General features: G+C 37.0%; 1 protein-coding gene across 4 annotated transcripts in view; it reads left to right on the top strand.

Annotated features, from left to right (window-relative positions):
- Positions 1-20,300, top strand: part of LAMA3 (laminin subunit alpha 3) — a 112,747-nt gene that overhangs the window by 56,574 nt on the left and 35,873 nt on the right. For all 4 annotated transcript variants that reach the window (XM_048940780.1, XM_048940781.1, XM_048940779.1 and 1 more), the window contains 15 exons: positions 752-860; positions 1,749-1,846; positions 3,493-3,658; positions 4,114-4,240; positions 4,325-4,464; positions 4,871-4,986; positions 5,508-5,719; positions 6,557-6,761; positions 10,064-10,208; positions 10,955-11,095; positions 11,573-11,737; positions 14,563-14,664; positions 14,789-14,872; positions 15,939-16,169; positions 19,730-19,843. In XM_048940780.1, the coding sequence (XP_048796737.1) occupies positions 752-860; positions 1,749-1,846; positions 3,493-3,658; positions 4,114-4,240; positions 4,325-4,464; positions 4,871-4,986; positions 5,508-5,719; positions 6,557-6,761; positions 10,064-10,208; positions 10,955-11,095; positions 11,573-11,737; positions 14,563-14,664; positions 14,789-14,872; positions 15,939-16,169; positions 19,730-19,843 (2,155 nt within the window). The remainder of the gene's footprint in view (positions 1-751; positions 861-1,748; positions 1,847-3,492; positions 3,659-4,113; positions 4,241-4,324; positions 4,465-4,870; positions 4,987-5,507; positions 5,720-6,556; positions 6,762-10,063; positions 10,209-10,954; positions 11,096-11,572; positions 11,738-14,562; positions 14,665-14,788; positions 14,873-15,938; positions 16,170-19,729; positions 19,844-20,300) is intronic.

Genomic DNA, 20,300 nt, shown 5'->3' with positions numbered 1-20,300 from the left:
TCTTTCCTGAGCAGAAAGACGTGTGTCCCTTCTGTTAGAAAATGAAACAGTTGAACCACAATGAAGTCCATGCACATCAGAGAAACTTGAGAAATCACAAGTGTGTCAGGCCTTGCTCAAAGGGAACTGTTTCCACTTCTGTAAGGCTGTAGGAGTCCTGCTCCCTCAATAAGGCAGGGTTCCAAGCCTCTAGCAAGACTCTTCTTAGTAAGTGTCTGTCTTTACCGAAGATCTAGAGCTAAATGAAGGTAGTCAATAAGAGACACAGACTAGCAATTTTTCACTTGCATTGAGGAGAATCTCAGAGGACAGTTTCATAAAATCAAGAATTGCGCAGGTGCCATTGAGTGGATAATAGCTGCTAGTCCACACAATCAACAACGTGTAGTGATATGGAAGCAGTGGCTGGTACATTCTGGTACCTCAAGGAGCACAGACCGGGTACTGGATGTTAATTACACGCCATGTAACATCTGCAGACGGCATGTAAGTGTGTTTCAGCATCAGAGCTGAGGTGTGGAGGTTTGAACTCTGTGTAGATCAGCCTAAAAAGGACAAGCATCATTTTATAGGTGGTGCTTCCTTTGTGAGGATGCTGCGTGTTTACCAGTGGCCAGCCACAGTTGTTACTTACAATCTAGCGGAATGACCGGGCACAAGTAGTGAGGCTAGCTAGGCAGCTGAGTTAGGCAATAGAATAAACAGCATGGCCTTGCCAAGAGGCTCATTTTAATCCTGCTTTCTGTCTCAGTTTCCTTTGTCGTAGTGTTGTTGTTGATGATAGGAATCGCATTGCAGCTTATGACCTTCTAGCAGATACAAAGATACATCTTAAGGCATCATCAATTAATTTTCTTCTGGTAAGTTTTCATTTACTTTTCTCTTTTGTAATCCTTATTCCCCAAGCAGATATGCATATGATTCTATGATTCTTCTTATGTTCATATGTTCTATGAAAGTATGTAATTTAGGTGCTTGAAGATGTTGGTTTATATATACACAGAGAATACTGAGTCAGGCAAGAAAGGCAAATTCCTGTTTATATTCTGTATCACCAAGAGTATTCCCCCCTCTCTTATTTCAGAGAGGCTTTATTTCAGTGCCCTTCTGTTTTCTATATGCAGAGTTTAAATTAAAAACTTCTGGTAGTTTTTTCTTCTTCTTCTTTTTTTTTTTTTTTTTTTCCTAATCCTCAAAATCTATCTGAGAGTTTCCCAAGTCTCTTAGTTTCAGATAATAAACAAATTCATTTTAGAAACGACAGAACTTTGAAATGCTTGGAATAAAAAGCCTTCGCTGCCATCTTTTGGTCCATGCCAGAAATACGTTTTTCTGGACACTGATTTTTTTTCCTAACTGTTTCTGTTTCAGAAACATGAAGACCAGGTTGAAGTCCAGAGTTAGGATTAAATTATAAACACACAAGTAGTTTCATAGAAATGTTATGAAGAAAGCATTATATCAGTTATTAATCCTTTCTGGAGGCAGTGTTCAGTGTGAATAAATACCATTTGAACTATACGTTAACTCCTTGTAGCAGTTGCTGTGCTAATGTGATCCATATCCAGAAGTTGTTGATACTATCAGGCTATATATCTAAGTATGGAGGTTTTATACTAGGAATATCTTTGTTTTTATTTCTAAAATGCAGCAGTATTTTTCTGAATAACTTACTTCGAGATTTGTTTGAATATTCTCCTGATATATAGGAAATACCTGTTATTTACAATACTGTGCTTATTTTTCAGCACAAGGTTTGTATTATACCAGCTGAAGAATTTTCATTAGAATATGTGAATCCTAAAGTGCACTGCATAGCTGTTTATAGGAGCACTCATGAAAGAAGGTAGTGTAACTGTTCTGCTTTTTTATGCTTTCTGGAAGATATCGTGAAAGGGAGACTTTTTAATTTCATTCTTTTTAATGAACCTTTGCTCAGTGACTAAAAGTTGGCTCGTAAGCCACTTTTACGAGGTAGAATTAGTAAAAAAGTTGAAATGTTGTTAATTCTGGCCTTTTCCTTGCCTATCTGAACTATTGAGTGCTAGTGCACTAGAAAACAAAAGTATTTCATTTGCTGTCCAATGTGGTAAGTGTCCAAGTTCAAAAAACATTTCAGCTCCTGTTAGTCTTGCCTGCACGTCCCTAGTGATTTGAGTCTTAAACCTTTTTTCTGATTGATCTGACAATGAGGAGAGCCTCAAAGTAAAAGTGAATATTATTTGCATGACTTCAGAGGCAGAAAGTGACTAAGTGGCTAGGTCTGCTAGTTTTCCAGATGGTAATTCCTAATATAATGGCTGAATTGAAATAGAAAACAGAAAAACCTGGATAGCAAATTGGATATAAGTATGCAACTGTACTTGGCTTGCCAGCCTGCTTCTGTTCAGTCTTACAAATGAGAGTAGCTTTCTAATATGGAATGTACTTGTCCTGGCATGATAGGAATTTTGCATTCCTAGGCGATATATACACCAAGTAAAATGGGGGAAAAAAGCTGGATGTAAAACATGATTTAAAATAAAACTAATGTAGATATATATAACTTGTTTTTTTTTTAGTCTCTTTCTATATTTGCATATTTTGCTATATGTTTCTGTTCCTTTTTTAAGACCAATACCTGGCATAATTTTTGCTCTCCTCAAAGTGTTTAGTGTTCACCAACTTGAAAGATGCAGAATCTTGGCTCAGTTTAATAGTATTAGAAGCAGATGTTGCACATGGTTTCCTGCACAAACCTGGCAAATAGATCTCAATCTCAGAAATGGAACACCGTTGGCATTCCAGTTCCTTGTCTGTCCTGAACAAAGAGTTATCATTGTCTTCTGAGTACCTACAAGAACTGAACAAACACCAGCATGAAACCCTCAAATAACATTTTCTCCTGAAGTTTTGTAAAACATTTATCTCAATCAAATTATTAAGAATTGAGTATACCAAGTAAAAATTGGTTAAACACAACAGTGGATGAATTGGGATGCTTTCAAGGAGCACTATTTTGGCTTCGGTTCTACAGATATTTTGAGTACATACTTAACTTTTAAGTACATAAGTAGTCCCACTGGCTTTGGTGGGAAAACTTACATTTTTAAAGGTCATACCTACATAAATATTTGTAGAACTGAGAACTTGGTGTTAGCACAGACTCTGCTGAAGGCAACTAACAGCATCATATAATATTTTTTTTAATTATATTTTAAAACTCTTGGTTTCCTTAGAAAACTATTGATAACTGTTTAGTTTATGGAAACTTTGAGTAAATAAAATCAGTCCACATGCATTTTCCCCTTTGTAAGTTAGCTCTGTACCTATTGCTTTCATTTACTTTCTGACCATGTCCATAAAATTCCAAAGAGTAACAGTGGTTACTATTGCACTGTTAACTGTATTACATTCTACCATGTTAACTTCTGGGATTTAAATGCATTTTCTTTCATGGTGCTGAAGGAATGTTCCCAACCCCAAGAGTAATTAATATTATTCTGTTTTTAGTGTAACATGCATTCCCTCAGTGTATGAAACTCCACCAGCAACTTTGATTTTGGATGCATTTGGGGATGGGAAAATCTCTGAAGGACAAAGAAATATACTTCATCAGCCACTGAGTGCCCCTTTATCTTCTGACAAAGTTGATGGAGTCACCTTGACATCATTACAGGTAGGTCATATTTTGGAACTACTGTTTCTAAAGTCACAAATGATGTTCTTAGAAAATTTCTTTAGATGAAGCATTCTAAGAAAATAAAAACTAAATGAAGTGATCAAAATAATATTGCAGACTGAGTAAGCCACAAAGATAATATACCAAAAGAGAAACAATGTGCCAGTTTCTTTCTAAACCTATACTAAACTGTAAACCTACTAAACTGTAGCCTTGGAAACTACAAAAGTGCATTATATGTGCTTGACATGTTAACAAGTAGGAGCATCTGGATGTAATGCTGTAGCCTTTGAAGTTATTGTTAACTTCCTGAGAAATACCAAGTCCCCTCTTTACTGTTGCAGCTAGGAGATATATAGAAAAAAATATATATTATATATATAGAAAAGTTGATAAAAACAAGAATATTTCACAAAAGAAATGTACTACTAGAGCTGTTCTTGCTTCTGCAGAACCAGGTAACCATGACTGGCAGAGTGCCCCGCTTGGGCAAATATGTATTTGTGGTACATTTTTATCAGCCAGCACATCCAACATTCCCTGTACGCGTGCATGTGAATGCAGGACATGTGTGGTCAGGTAGGAATCCAAATTTAATCTAACTCCTTTCTCTTCTCAGCATTTTGACATACTGGTCATTGTTTGGCATTATGCTTCTTCTAGGTTCCTTTAATGCTTCATTCTGCCCTCATTCTTCTGGCTGTCGGGATCAGGTGATTGCAGAAAACCAAATTGAGCTTGACATTTCTGAACCTGAAGTCTCTGTTACAGTAATGATACCTGACAGAAGAATGCTGGTTTTGGTGAGTTTACTACGTAAGTGTACTTGAAAATACTCTTGCAACTTCACCAGCCATTTAGAGATAGGTACAAGGATGAAAGCTAACAAGAAAGTATTTGATTTTTTTATATAGTGTTTCAAATTGTTAGGATCTTGTACGCTGCTTTTAAGTTTCTAAAATATCATGCATTGCTTTTATTGTATGCTGATTTTAGAGTAAATTTGAGGAGGAGGGTGGGGATACAGCTTCCGAGTATGTTTTCCTACCTTTTTGTTAAAATGTGATATTGTGGGGGGACAATCCAGTACTCATAAAGAAGTAACATTAAAAAATATAAATGCCTCAGCTTTTTGCGTGGTTGGTTTTTGTTTTTTGTTTTTGTTTTTTTTTTCCCTGAAATGTACAATTCAGCTTTTTCTGTTTTAAGGAAAGTGTCTTAGTTGTTCCAGTAGACAACTACAGTTACAAAATTCTTGACAAAAAGACCATGGACAAGTCATTTGATTTTATTACCCAGTGCGGAGGAAACAGTTTCCACATCGAGTAAGCATCACTTCCTAAAAAGCTGGGCATTTGAAGCTGGTATTTAATATTATTTTCACTTCTTATTAAAGAAAAATGAGTAAAAACTTCATCCCTTTGCTGTGTTAAAATGCTTTTCATGGCTTATGCTGGCTCATTAATATTGCATGAATCATTTTTCCATGACTTTCTATTGTAAATGAAATGTAAAGGTAACTTTATTACTCACAGGATGGAAGAGGAAAATCTATGTCATCTTTCTGTCTTTGGTATTTCCATCTTTGGTATTTTGCTTGGCCTGCTGAACTAATATGACTAATGTACATACTTTGAAAAAATCTCTTACCTACTCTTACCTATCTACATAATGATCAAAATCATTTACTACTAATATAATTAATGTAAGTATGTCCTTGCACGCTATCCTTGTTTCAAAGACTTGTTTGAAAGATAGGATCATAATTTACAGAACCACTGCGAAGTATTCTGATAGCAATTTCCAAGTTGCAATACTGACAAAATTTATATTTCAACTTAAACAGCCCAGAAAGATCATCAGCCTTTTGTAAGGATTCTGCAAGATCACTTGTGGCGTTCTACAACAATGGAGCAGTGCCATGTAATTGCCATAGCGAAGGTTCCATGAGCCCCACCTGCAGCCCTCTGGGAGGACAGTGCATTTGCAGACCTAACGTCATCGGGCGTCAGTGCAGCAGATGCCAGACTGGCTACTATGGATTTCCATTCTGCAAGTGTAAGTACATGCTCTGGCTTATTCAGTACTTGAGAAGACCTTAGTTATTTAGTTATCTCATTTCATTGCATGGGCACCACACCTTCACTCTTTCTTACAGAGCAGCCTGGTTGAGTCATCTTAGATTTAGCATAGCTTTCAGTTTGATGCAGAGATAAACTCATTCCCTTTAAGTGCACCTAGTTCACAATGAAATGTGTCTTCATGTGAATTATCTGATCAGGACTTACAATTTTACTGGTTAAAATCCGTATTGCTTCTCAGTTAAGTTGATTTTTCTGCACTGACTGCTTAGTAGTTGCTGTGTTAACACTACTATATCTCAGTTTACACCTTCAAGATTTTCCATTGATAATCAAGGGCAGATAGCATTCTTAATTCCTCTCATTGTGATATTGTTCTTAATAACATCAACAGATCTGTAGATCATGCCCCTAGTCCTCATCTGCCTTCCATATATGATTCTCTGTTAATATTGCTTTGTAGAAGTGGTTATCTTGAAACCAAAACTATTAATTGTTTAATACTTGACAGTTTGGGGAAGTTTGAATTCAAGCAACCAATCCATGAAAAAGAGCCAGGGTCTCAAGCTACTCTTTGGAGCTACAGTTATAGTCATATAATCATGTTCTATGGCCTTGGCTGATCTCACTCTCATATCATCATGATAGCTGGAGTTGAATAAGCCACTTAATAATAAACCACCTAAAGTTTGAAAATTGTGAAAGAGAGAAAAGAAAAAATGTAGCTTGTGTTTGTTTTATATTAAGATTTTATAAGAATTCATCATTGTAAATTGAGATGTGATTGATTTGTAGAATGTTTTCTTTGACATAGTATGCAACTGTGGGCAGCGTCTTTGTGATGACTTAACTGGCAAGTGCATTTGCCCTCCTCGAACTGTGAAACCAAAATGTGAAGTGTGCGAGAAACATCACTTTGGCTATCACCCTCTTGCTGGCTGCGAGAGCTGCAATTGTTCAGAAAGAGGAGTTGTTAATGCAGCAAGACCAGAATGTGAAAAAAACAAGGGGCAATGCAAGTAAGTTTGAATTATGTGCATTATACATGACGTATGAGTTGTTTGCTTCATTATTCTTTTTGGGCATGTGGAGAATGTGGGAGGATACAGGGAACTTTTACCACGATTAGCAGAAATAGAAGCGATGTTTGACAATAGGTAGAAGTCAGCTGTTACAGGGATACATGCATTCCTCTGTAGAAATCTGTTTTGTGCGAGTAACTAATGGCGGCATTTGAGATACCCAGGCGTGCATTTTGTTTGCTGGGGATGCGTCATGTAAGCTTATTCAGTGCCCGGATAGCAGTTCACCACAGACTGGAACTCTGACATATCATGGTGTATGTTATCTCCCAAATTCTTAAAAAATCTGACATTCCACAGTCTAAAGTGTGGGTTTAAAATCCAGTAATGTTTTTAAGGACTGTAAAACTCATGTGTTTGCATTGCAGTGAATTTTTAAGAGCTTAAAATAGATGCTGTGTGTATGGAAAATATCGTACATTTGGAATTGCTTTATTATGCCTTCTATATGATATGGTTATTTTTATGTATCTTGGTATGCTGAGGTAAAATATTTTCCTCTATGTATCCTGTTGTTTATATTGTCTAAATTAAGTAAAGCATACATTCATAATTGTAGGGAAGTATCTTAATTTCAGATGCTGTCAGTATTAGTATAGTTGAACATTTCTGTTTATTTCCTTGGGGGAGATAAACAGAAAGTATACACGTGTGAGAGCCAATAGGTTGCATAAGGCTGAATTTGATACAGTTTAATTGGATTGGATATGCTTTTCCAGAGTCCTAATGAAGAAATATAGTCTTTCCTACTCTGCCATTAGTCCCATGTATACGACAGAGAATACTCACTTTCAGAATTCATATTGGAGTTTTATATTATTTCCTGAAATTGAACTATTTTTTCATGTCTGTTGATTTTGCATGAACTGAATAATTGTTTTATCCTGATGATGAAATAGGAAACTGTTTTCGTAGATAGAAATCAAAATCAGGATTGAAGTGTAGCATATATGGAACAGACTGCCCAGGGAGGTGGTAGAGTCACTGTCCCTGGAGGTGTGTATGGATAGAGTAGGTGTAGTACTTAGGGACATGCTTAGGGGGCAATATTTGGTGGTAAATGGACAGTTGGACTAGATGATTTTAGAGGCCTTTTCCAAGCATTATTATTCTTTCATATTCTGCACTGATACACTTTAATCTGATGGGACTCTGCTTTCATTTCCCCCCATAACTTATTCTTACACAGGCAACAAAGCTGTACAAAAATAGATCAAATCATTCGGTCAAATAAAATCTAATACTTTAAAGATAGGGCTTAGCACATTTCTGCTTGAGTAAAGCTGAGGATAATTTCTGCAGAAATAGATTTTCTTTCTCAGTGAAAAGCTGTATTGCCTGATTGTAATGATGATATCTCTAACATGCAGCCTGTGACATAAATGAGATGACAGCTTACCTGTTAAAAAAATATATGTATTCTAAAGCAAAATCTCACATTTGACAAATATTTTTGAACTGATCTGGAAGTATAAAGCCAGCTAAGGCATTCTGATTAATTCCTTCTGTGGATTACATGAAGTTCAAAGTCCCCATCTAACTCCAGTTATTTATGCGTAGGGGGTAATGCATTCAGAGAGACTCTGAGAAACCTTACCCATTGTTTGGTGAACTGAGTAATTGTTTTTGTATTTTACATGAAGTGCAGTATACCTCGTCCACACACTTAACTGTTTGTTTCCATGTTTGTAGTGTAGCGCATGTATAAATTCGGTGCAGAAAACCAAAGGAAACTCCATCAAATCTCTGATTGTTATAAGAATGATGTTGTCACAACCAAAACATAAAGATGGTGGTGGTGATGGAAGACATACTTTATAAGTGGGAATTTACTGTCTTGAAATCTTTAGGCTACTAAGGGCAGATTACTGGAATAAGCAAGTTAGTATAAGCAGAAGGAAGAAAGGTCATCAGACCTACAATTTCATTGCTCTTATCAGTATGTAAAAGTTTGTCCCAAAGGCAGGAGGAAGGCTGTCACAGAAAGATATTTTAGGTTTTCTCAAGCCTTGTTTTTGTAGTTTGGTGTCTTTCACATAATGTACACTTCACTCAAGTAAATCCTTGAAAAGAGGGCCCACAAAAACTAAGGCCAAGTGCAAAGTGTTGAACTTAAGTCAGGTACAAGTACAGACTAGGAGATGAGAGTAACCCTATGGATAAGAACTTAGGGGTGCTAGAGGAGGAAAAGCTAGACATAAGCCAGCAGTGTCCTCTTGCAGCCTGGAAGGCAAACTGTATCTGGGGCTGCATCAAAAGAAGGGTGGACAGCAGGGAGAGAGATGATTGTCCCCCTCTACTTGGCTCTTGTAAGGCCCCATCTGGAGCACAGTATCCCAGCCTGGGCTCCCAGTAGAAGTAGCATGTAGAGCTGTTGGGACAGGTCCAGAGGAGGGCCATGAAGATGATCAGAGGGCTGGAGCACCTCTCTTATGATGAAAGGTTGAATGAGTTGGGATTGTTTACTTTGTAGAAGTGAGGACTCTGGGAAGACCTCATTGCAATTGTCCAGTACTTGAAAGAAGCTTACAAACAGGAAGAAAACTGAGTTTTCATGCATGTAGATAGTAATAGGACAAGGGGGAGTGAATTAGATTAGATCTTAGAAAGAAATTCTTTGCTCAGAGAATAGAAAGGCACTGGAACAGGTTGCCCAAGGAGGTTGTGGATGCCTCATCCCTGGAGGCATTCAAGGCAAGGCTTGATGGGTTCCTGGGCAGTTTGATCTTATTGGTTGGCAATCCAATAAGTAATCAAAATATCCCTTGTGAACAGTTGCAAACTAGCACAAGACTTGTGTCAAGTTGATGTCTCCATAATTATTCATAAGACTGGGATTCTCCACATTTTTGTTAGCAGGTGAGTGACTTGGGAAATGCCCAGTCACATCCTCCAGCTGTAAATCTCCCAGGTGCTCTTATCTGTATACAATATTCATGTTTCACTCTTTGCTGTATAGAGTAACTTTGGGATCCAAACACTGATTTGCTGCAGAATTCTAATTCCATTGTGAGCTTTTATATCTTTCAAAATCGAATCCATAATTTCCATGACCACTATAAAATGTTGCAGTTCTTCTCACCATTCCACTGAGAGCAGTACTAATCTGCTGCTGTTTCTTCATGAAACTCAAAGTTTTTTCATAGACATGCGTTTGCCTCAAAAAGCCACCAGCCTCCCACTTTCTGTTCCTGCCTCTCTTGTTGATTCCTTCCTGCATGTTTCTTTGTTTGATAAAGATGCAAACCAGGAATAAGAGGACGGCAGTGTGATCAGTGTGCTCCAGGTACTTATGGTTTCCCAAACTGCATACCATGTAATTGTAACAGAGATGGAACAGAACCAGATGTTTGTGATCCTCGAACAGGAATTTGTCTCTGCAAGGTCAGATAAATCAAATTATTTCTGCACTCATAGGCATTGTTTGCACATCAGTGGTTATTTCAGATTTAATGGTGAATAGTGTGTGTTGATCATTAAGAATTAAATTCGGCTGTAGAAAGGCACAACTTGTATGTGCAGATTATCTGCATTTATTTAAATGAGTTCAGTATCTGTTGGTTTTACAGTTCATCTCAGTTTTTACAGGATGTTACAGCAATACAACGAAGATGTTCATTGATTTTCTGAAGCAGTCTGTACCCTGCACAGATCTGCTCTATGTATCTGCATCTCAGCTTTTGGATGTTAACCAGGTCCCAGGCTTTTTTTAGCTATATTATGTCAGTTGACATTTCACTACAGCATTGTATCCAGGAAATCTTCCTTTGTTCTGATTTGCATAATTAGATATGATAAATGTGAACTTTCACAAGTGACCTTTTATATTGTAGGTTTCAAAAAGCCAGCAGGAGGGTTTTGGCAGGGAAGTTACCAGCTGTCTCTGACTAATAGGTATTATTCAGCAGTTAACTTTACAGACTGTGAAGACAGCTCATGACTAAGATAGTCTCAAATCAGTCAGTTCTATTTGTATTTGGAATATGGAATATACAGACAATCACATTCATTTTTCCACACACTTAAATAAATATTCTTTCAGAAGATTTGTTTTATGTGCAGGAGATTTTGAGGGCCTTACCAAAATCAAAAGGAAAACTCTGAGAATTCTTTCAACCATGCCTTAACAGGAGAATGTTGAAGGTGCAGAATGTGATATTTGCCGACCCGGATCATTTTACCTGGACCCTTCTAATCCCAGGGGATGCACCACTTGTTTTTGTTTTGGGGTAACAAGCAGCTGTCGCAGCACAAATCGCCATCGAACCAAGGTGTATTTGATATTTTTTTTCTTTGCTGTCATGAACCTACATTTATTCCACTATGGAAATGCCAGATTTGTTCTGAAATTGCAAATATTTTTTATTAGTTGTGAAGGATAAGAAATGTTCTGTAAGCAATGGTGCAGATTTGGTGCAGCATGATTAAATCTTAGGTGTAGTCTGAATGTGCCTGTTAGTTGAAATGACCCTCTTTTGTAGCAAACTTGAATTGATGTTTAGAAGATTTCATCTAATGGTTACTGAAGATTGTTCTTGAAAACCTATCTATCTGCTCATCTTACTACTCTGAGATGTTCTGGTAGATAGGCGTTATATCTTCTTTTCCCTAGCATAATAATAAATAACAGGTTGTATAGTCCTTAATGAAACGAGAGCCAAAGTCTAAACAATTTTCCCCCTGTTATAGTGTTAATTAAGCTTAATAGAAGATGAAACAAACTTTTATTTCCTTTGATATATTTTCAGTTTGTGGACATGAGAAATTGGCGCTTGGAGGCAGTGGATGAAAATATTGACATTCCTGTCACTTTCAATCCAGTCAGTAATAGTGTGGTGGCTGATGTTCAAGAATTGCCTGCTTCAGTGCATAGTTTGTACTGGAAAGCACCAACATCTTACCTGGGAGAGAAGGTAAATGACACACGACTCCACTGTTTTAATAAACTGTTCTTTAGTTCACTTTTGTTTGTGTGTGTGCCAGCATTGTTGATATAGAGTCTCTTTGTATTCCTTGGATGCTCTTCTCTCTCTCCTCACTAGATTCTTATCTGCCTTTCCTGAAATGCCAGCAATCATAACATGTGACTTCTGAGTAGAAGGTTGTGTAAAGCATGATAAGGAACTGTGGTTTGGAGAGCTGGTACCTTAAGGTACTTCCCTGAAATTCTGAACACACAGAGCTTGCCAGTGCCATAATATTCTTTAGATTCCCTAGAGTGTACATGTGCAACCCACTGATTTTATGTTTTTGTTGCCCTCTTTTTTTTTATATTTTAATAAAAATAATAATAAAAAATTTTTTTACTTATGGATGTTAACTATATTATAATTTGTACATGACTTAGGACAATTCCTCTTCACTCAATGCAGCCTAGGCAAGCCAGAATGCTGGACACCCATACCCTAGAGTAATTCCAAAAGAATAAAAGCTCAGCAAAGAATAAAATACTCAGTAGCCAACAAGAAAAAAAAAGTAAAAAAGAAAAAAAACAAGAAAAAAAAAAAAAAAACAAGAAAAAAAAAAACAAGAAAAAAAAAACAAGAAAAAAGAAGAAAAACCCTTGTCTTTTAATATGTTGGTGGAAAGGCTGAAAGTTGTGTTACTTGATTGCTGCATTACACCAGTACTACATTTCTTGCTCATAGACTGTATGTTTGTTGTCTCTGTCAGACGATGTTTCAATGAAGGGAAACACAGCACTTTCTTTTTCATGTCTGTATTCTTTCTACTGCTTGCTTCTCATTCTGCTCATAGATAGAGGCAGATGCTTGCTCAATGTTGATAAGACATTTCAGACTGGAACCAGGAGGATTTTGCTGCTGGTGTCTCAAAGGCCCAAAGTCCTGGCTTCCTTCTTTGTACAACAGTGTGCAACTGAAAGAGTCTACAATTGCTAACCAGTTGTAGGACGTACAGGTTTTTCAGATGCAGTTCTGATATCACATATGAGAAAACAATGAGAAAGGCATGATAGTATTAAATAGGAAACAATTTTTCAAGTTCCTCTTTAGTCCCCATTTTAAGGACTAGACCACTGTTTTTTCATCCTGTTCTCCTGAGCTTAGGTATAAATACCTTTCAGTTGAACAACGTGTGTAAGCTTTCTGTTTATATTATAAGGCTTCTTGCTGCAATGCCTAAAAACAATTTTCTGAAGTAATTTCACGAAGAAGTATACTTCATCTATTATAATGCTAATCCAAACAAACTTCTTATTCCCATTACAAAATGTAAATTGATCTATTATTGCTTTTAAACACAGCTGCAAAGAACAGTGCTATGATTTTTGTATTCTATGTCGCAATATCAAACCAGGCATGCCATGTCTGTTTTTCATCAATAACTGTCTGTAATTCATCAATATATATAGAAACAAATAGAGCAAATGCTGGTGTCTACCTGCAGAACACTATAACCTGACAAAGCAATTTTTCGCTTGTCAAAACAAATACAAGTTATAAAAGCAAGCAGGAAAGGGTTGAAAACAAAGTACTGTATCTGTGGCATGTATCTGTTCATTTTTCTTCAAAAATGAACTTCTCACTTCTCTAGAACCGAGAGTCAAATTTCACATATTTCACTTACAGCTTACGGTGTAGAATTTATTAGCCAAAATCAAGAGTTAGCAAAATATTTTCAATTCTGATAAGTGCTGCTTCTGATTTTGATTGTTCCCTTTCAAAGTGGCTGGAAAATCTTTATTCTTAATTCTGTATGGAGAGCAGACTTCCAAAGGGAAGTTCATAAATTTCCTGTATACACTTAAGGCATAAAATTCTCTCATATTTATGTAGAGGATTTGATGATGTCATCTTTTCTCATAATCGTGAGAAAAGAAAATTTAAAGTGTTAGCAATTGCTGCATGAGAAGATGTTGGTAATGGAAACAGGAGATTTTTGAATGTAATATTTTCAATCACAAAGACTGCAAAGGCTCCTATATGGGTGTTGGAGAGATCAAGACATAAGAAGCCCCCTACTAGCTCCTCCAAGGTTTGTGTTTCACCTAGCACCCATAAAACTTTATAGCAAGCTCTTTTTGGAAGAAGAAGTGTTCAAGCTCTGCCTAAAGCATCTCTTTGTCTCTATATAGTATATTTTAAGCAGAATTTCTGATACAACCCGGAGAAGCTGTTTGATAGATGATTCAAACATGCTTGCCTAAATCTTTGTTTTATGTGGTGGAATATTAATCTGGTTTGGTTTGAGGCCTTTTGAGATCTTCTATAGCTGAGCCATAAGACAGGTGGTTTCAGCTCAGCCTGCAACAGTGGTCTGTTATCATTTTGCAATAGAGATGATGCCAGTAGAAATTGTATCATCTACAAAGTGGAACAAAGATTTCCTGTTTGGATTCATATGAGCAAGTTAGGAAAATGAGTTAGCCAATGAAACTCACATTCAGACATGGTCAGTTTGACTTACCCATGTATGTTCATTGGGTATAAATGACCACCAATTCAATAATCAGTCTGATATCTGCTTTTGATGAGCCAAATTTGTTCTGTAGTCTGGGGAGGAGCAGCATTTATGCAATTATGTGATTTTTTTCCACAAAGCAGATAGCATGAACCAAGATAAAGAAATAACAACATGTATTTTCACATTTGGCCTAAAGAACAGAAAAATAATATATTGTTTACAATTCTTGAGGTGCAGTAAATTTGAATACAAATTATACTAATATCAAGCAATAACAAGTAGAGTAATTCATATTATGTGTATTTTGATCCAGCTTTCTTCATATGGTGGCTTCCTAAGTTACCAAGTGAAATCTTTTGGCTTACCTAGCGAAGGCATGGTTCTTCTGGATAAGAGACCTGAAATAAAACTAACAGTAAGTTTTAAAACATTTTTTTTTTGTCTTTCAAGCAATACCCATGCCATGATTTTTTTTACTTGACAACTGTGGCAAATATTGTACCTTGTTATATATATGTTATATCCTTATTCTCATGCAGGGCCAGCAAATGAAGATTGTTTACGTGGATCCTAGCAACCCTCTGCCTGACCGTCAGTATTATGGCCGTGTGCAGTTAGTTGAGGTAAGAAATGGAAATGAATGGGCTTCCATTTTCTTCCCTGTAGTACATTTGCAGGTAATATATAATTAAATACCAAATACCTACTAATATTAACATAAATTTCAATACTGCAGGTCATAAATATAGACTTTTTTCTCTCTTTACTCTCACATTGAACCTAGGTTCTGTTTCATGCTATCTAGTTTTAGCACTTCTGAGTTAGGCATTTTGTCCAACTTAGTCCTTGGCACTCCCTCCAGAGCCAGTGGTGTAATACTGAATTAGTCACCACTGTAAGATGACTCAGTGCAGCCCAGGATGTGTACTTAATAGGGACCATAGAATCAAAGAGTGACTTTGGTTTGGAAGACACCTTAAAGATCATCTAATTCCAGCCCCCTGCCACGGGTAGGACTGCCAACCACTAAATCAGGCACAAGATCAGGCTGCCCAGGGCCTTAACCAACCTGGCCTTGAACATCTGGGATGAAGCATCTACAGCATCTCTGGGTAACCTGTTCCAGCACCTCAGCACCCTCTCAGTGAAAAGATTTTCCCAACTTCTAATCCAAATCTCCCTTTTTAGTTTAAAACTGATGGAATTAATTGTTTCCTGTTTTCTTCCTATGAATCTCAAAGGAGTCTAGGTGCTTAGTTTAGATTAGGCCTCCAACGTCTGGGGAGGTGAACCTGGCAAGGATTATTCCTTCCTTAAATCTGTGCACAGAAAATCAAACTGAGTTATATCCGTCTCATGTAGGTGAAAAGATAATGTATCTATGAATTTGGATGACTGAAGAAGAACCTGTATGCTGCTTCACTTTTTGATACCTCAAAGCCATACGTACCTTGCAAAGCACATCTCTTTTTGTACTCATTATTCCTTTCCCTGCCTATCCTGTGTTTACATTCATTGTTCTTATTTTACTGATGTTTGCTTCCCTCACACCACTGGGACTTTAGAACTTTGTTCACTTTTTTTTCTCCCTTTTTTTTTTTTTTTTCCTCCTGACAATCCTGTCTTCTTTGTAGGTTCTCTTTTTAAGAGGCTGTAAGGCTGTGCTCATATTGTATCCTTCATGTGCAGGGAAACTTCAGACATGCCAGCAGCAATAACGTTGTATCCAGAGAAGAACTGATGATAATCCTGTCTAGACTGGATGCCTTACACATCAGAGGCCTTTACTTCACTGAGACTCAGCGGTTAACCCTTGGTGAGGTTGGGCTGGAGGAAACGACCAGCATAGGAAGCGGCAGCATTGCATACAATGTAGAAACATGCTCCTGCCCTCCAGAGTACGCCGGTGACTCATGTCAGGTAGGAAATGTTTGCCTTCATACCACACCATTACCTGCTGTCTCGCCTACAGCTATACATACTAGTTTAGTTAGAGGAACAGGCTAGTTATTAAAGTACTTAAAGATCTTTTAAGTGCATGCACTTTTGATGGCTCAAATACTTTCACTGTCTAAGTAAAGACCTGTAAGGGTATTCAACTCTTCACCGCCTTTATGGAATTGTAAATGTCATTTTATATGTGTAAGGCACTATAATGTTGTCCAAGGGAAACAACCTGGATACTGTCCTATTCTGATAATGCTTTTCCTATTTTTATTGGAAAATGTTTATAAGTTGAAGTTAACATATTTGCTAAACTGTTTGGAGATATTTTTCTGAAAGAGGATGTAAACAATGCAAAATAATACTGCTACCTGAAGAACGGTGGAATCATAGCCTCAGCTGTGTATTCAGTCCCTAATGCAGTTCCTGTAGATGTGATTGTTTTGGTTGTCACTTCAAAGCAGAATAAAGTACTGGAGAGATAAGCAGTGTACAAAATGCACCAATATGAGGAATTATTCTCTCAGAAGATGGTTGATGGTTGCCATAAAGCAGCAATTGCTGTACTAACCTTACAAACATTTTTGAAATGAGAATGAAAGAATAGCTACACTGGAGTAGCTGCAGAGAGGCTGAACAAAACATTTACAGTTGGCTTTTGTCTCCTATGTGCATCCACTGCTCAGGGTAGCTATTGATCATCTGTCAAATGTCATTTTGGAAATATTGCTAGAAACTTATTTTTCACATATCTGGTGTTCTCTGCTATTTGCAAAATGAGAATTGATTGAAGTCCCTACTGCCATCCCATTGCTTTCAACATACTGCCTGCATTAAACTAAGGTGGATTTTTTTTTACACATACTGATGAAAATACATAGCCAAAGGAAGTGATCAAGACACTCACCTGGGTAATTCGTAAGAGCTGTATGTTTATGCAGCGTTACTCAGGCAGTGATTTACTGTGCTAATCATCTAGCTCTGTCTGACTGCATTAGGTGGAGAGAAGGTGATGCCTGCCACACCCTGAGTTAGGTATATATTGAGCTGCAGGAACTGCAGAGTTACTTGTTAACTTCAGGAACTGCAATGTGTGCCGTACAACTTGACTCACGTATAAAGTTTAAAGGTGGGGCCCATCTCAGCATATAGCCTCATTAATCTGAGTCAGAAGCTGGAGAATAAGGGAGAGTATAAGGGAACGTGTGAATACTGAAAGAAAACTGCATGTTAACAGTTGAGCTGAAGTAAAATGATGGCCCAAGCAGAGGGGCTGAAAAACACAGGCTGGCAAGTTGTTGCATTAGTAGCCATGGGATGTTGTTTAACACAAGCTATGCAGCAGAGATTATTGTTTCCTCATCTTCAGGATAGAAGTCAACAGCAACAAGTTCAAAGGGATTTTTACCTCAGACAGGTAATTTATTCAATTTTTTCTTCCTTGTTTTCTTCCTTCATTCTCTCCGATTTTTAAATGATCCATTTTTACGACAGGTAAAAGTAATAAGGCAAATCTTCTTACATCTCACAGTACTTTGCTAACAAAAGTATGTGCGTGTAGTTTCTTTTAAATTGTTGTTTACTAGAAAAAGATCAGCCTGAACTCCTATGTACTTGAAAGTGCTTAGAGTTTTCTCTTCACGTGGAATAAATTTTTCAGTATGAAGAATGTTGCTTCTCAAACAACTTGCCCACGCACTCCAAACGTGTTGGTTTAAAGTTTAAAGAGAATATAAATAGGAAAAAAAAAAAAAAAAAGCTGTGTAGTTTGTTTTTTTTCCCCAAATGCATTTTTATACACTTCTAGAACAAGTGATTCTTCTTGCTTTCTGAAATAAGACTTTCAGTAAAGAAAATCTATATGCATTAGAACCTATATTTTACATAGTCATGCTGTTTAATGTTTTTCAGCCCCTGATTTCTGCAAAGCTGTGTACACTGACTCCCTGTTTTAAAAATATATCTGAAAAATTCCAAGTTGGGGATGCTCATTCTAAATAAAGTCCTTCCTCACACTGAAGCCAATATAAAAAGAGCTGTTGGTATTGTTAGTATTCTGCACACCTTTTTTTCCTCGTTTATCCCATATGTGAGGAAAGCAAAGATGCCACTAGTAACTGTTGTTTAAACAGTGATAACTCGGTATTCCTTTTGGGATCTGCTTTGGAAGAGGTGATTTTTTGTTGTTGTTTTTGTTTTATTTTGTTTTCTCCTCTCTAGTTGCATGGTTAATAAGTTCACTGGTTATTTCTGTCTCTGCTTGAATATTTTTGTCTCAACCAACTGTGGCACGTGATTTGAGGCGCTGTCCCTCAAACTCTTTGCTCTTCAGATCATTCCCATCGGTCTTGGTGGTACAACTGCATTGAAAAAAGATTTATGGCTTTGGAGTTTCACGGTGACTTGTTTTCAGAATGTTGTTCTGGGAGTTACAGGTGAAACGTAGGTACAGTGCAGAACTGCATCACCTGCGGCAAGAATCTGGGAGGTGTTTTCTTCATGGGGAGCACAGCTTTCTGCTTGCTTCCATATAGCCTCTCACTTTCCTTGCACCATGACAGCTTAGATACTAGTGAAAAAATTTAGGGAATAAAAGCTCATTTTCAGTGTTGTGGGTGTGCTAGAAAGATATTTTAGCGGAGGATATGGGCAGGAATTTTTGAATTGGTCTGTGTACAGTCTGGAAGAATTCCTTCTATTTACCCTGCCCTTGTACTTTTCTACCCACGCCAAGCAAGACTCTGTTTTTTTAAATGCTAGTTAATACTTATCTGATGCAAGTTAGCAAACCAAATACCTCTTGATTCATTCATAATGTTCATTCCTTCAGTTCTACCCCCTGTTTAAACCCAACTTTGATCTGACGTGCTATGTTTCTGCTCATGTGCTTTCAATAGCTGAACATTCTTTTCATGCTTCCTGCAGCTCTGGGACAAGCCTGTACTTAAAAATTAGACCGCTGTATGTTTTGTAAGATCACCAAGCTCTTTGTCTAAGCATGGCTTTGTCTAACTCCAGGTGGACTTATTTTGGAAGTTATGATGAATTAATGTAAAAGATATATCATAGAAGTATTTCCAAGGAATACACAGCAGTTAAATTAGCATCAGGATTTCACATAACCACTAATGGCTAACGTGTGAGACTTCCATGCGTTCATCTTTGCGAACATTGTGGTAGGGAACAATGTTCAATTCTTTTTCTGTGGTTCAAAACTCATGTTCTATACCTTTGTACATAGCCACAGGAAACGTGTCCTGCTCAGAGGTCAGAGTCAAAATTAAATCGCTGCTACCACAAAGTGTAGAACATTCATTACACTCATTACCTCTGTTCTTCACTGCTATTTGCCGAGTTAAAAAACTATTTAAGCAATAATATGGACTCAGAAAAATTTGTCAAGAAATATATATCTCTACTCCTCCTTGAAAATGGCAATTTCAAAATACCCATCCCATAACCTGTAGAAGTTTCTTTCCCCCAATGCTCACTGTATTTTTGTTGTTGTTGTTTTTTTCTCTCTGCTTACTGTCTAGGAATGTGGCCTTGGATTTTATCGTGAGAATAAAGGATTATTTACTGGACGTTGTGTCCCCTGCAACTGCAACGGAAATTCAAATAGGTGCCACGATGGTACTGGGAAATGTATTGTAAGTAAATATTAACATTCAAAAAATTGAATTTGAATAAAATCAGAGAAAAAGCATGTACCTTACTGCAGCACAGAATGTTCAGCATTGCTGAATTCCTAGCAACTAAAAATACCCCTTCCTGTGCCTCATTCTTTGAATCTTATAGTGCTAAGGAGCCTAAATTGTATAAACATTTGTTATGCGTGTTTAACATAACTGTGGGTGGTTAGAACCATTTGTACTCTTTCTTTTGTTTTTTTTTCTTTCTCTTTCCAAATGTCACCAAATTAGCACATATGTAAATGTTTTCAGTTACTTACAGTAATTTTGGAATCTTATCCTTGCATACGCAATCTTTCATTTTATAAATATACACTAGGGTTTGCTGAGGATGACAAATAGTGTATTCATGCACCATTCTTTGCAGAATCTCTTGTTTAATTAGTATCATTAAATCTCCACTAATACAAATTTA

This window comes from Lagopus muta, chromosome 3 (genome assembly GCF_023343835.1).
Source record: "Lagopus muta isolate bLagMut1 chromosome 3, bLagMut1 primary, whole genome shotgun sequence".
Lineage (NCBI taxonomy): Eukaryota > Metazoa > Chordata > Aves > Galliformes > Phasianidae > Lagopus > Lagopus muta.
The sequence above is the reverse complement of the archived record's forward strand: the minus strand, read 5'-3'. Positions and strand labels throughout refer to the sequence as shown.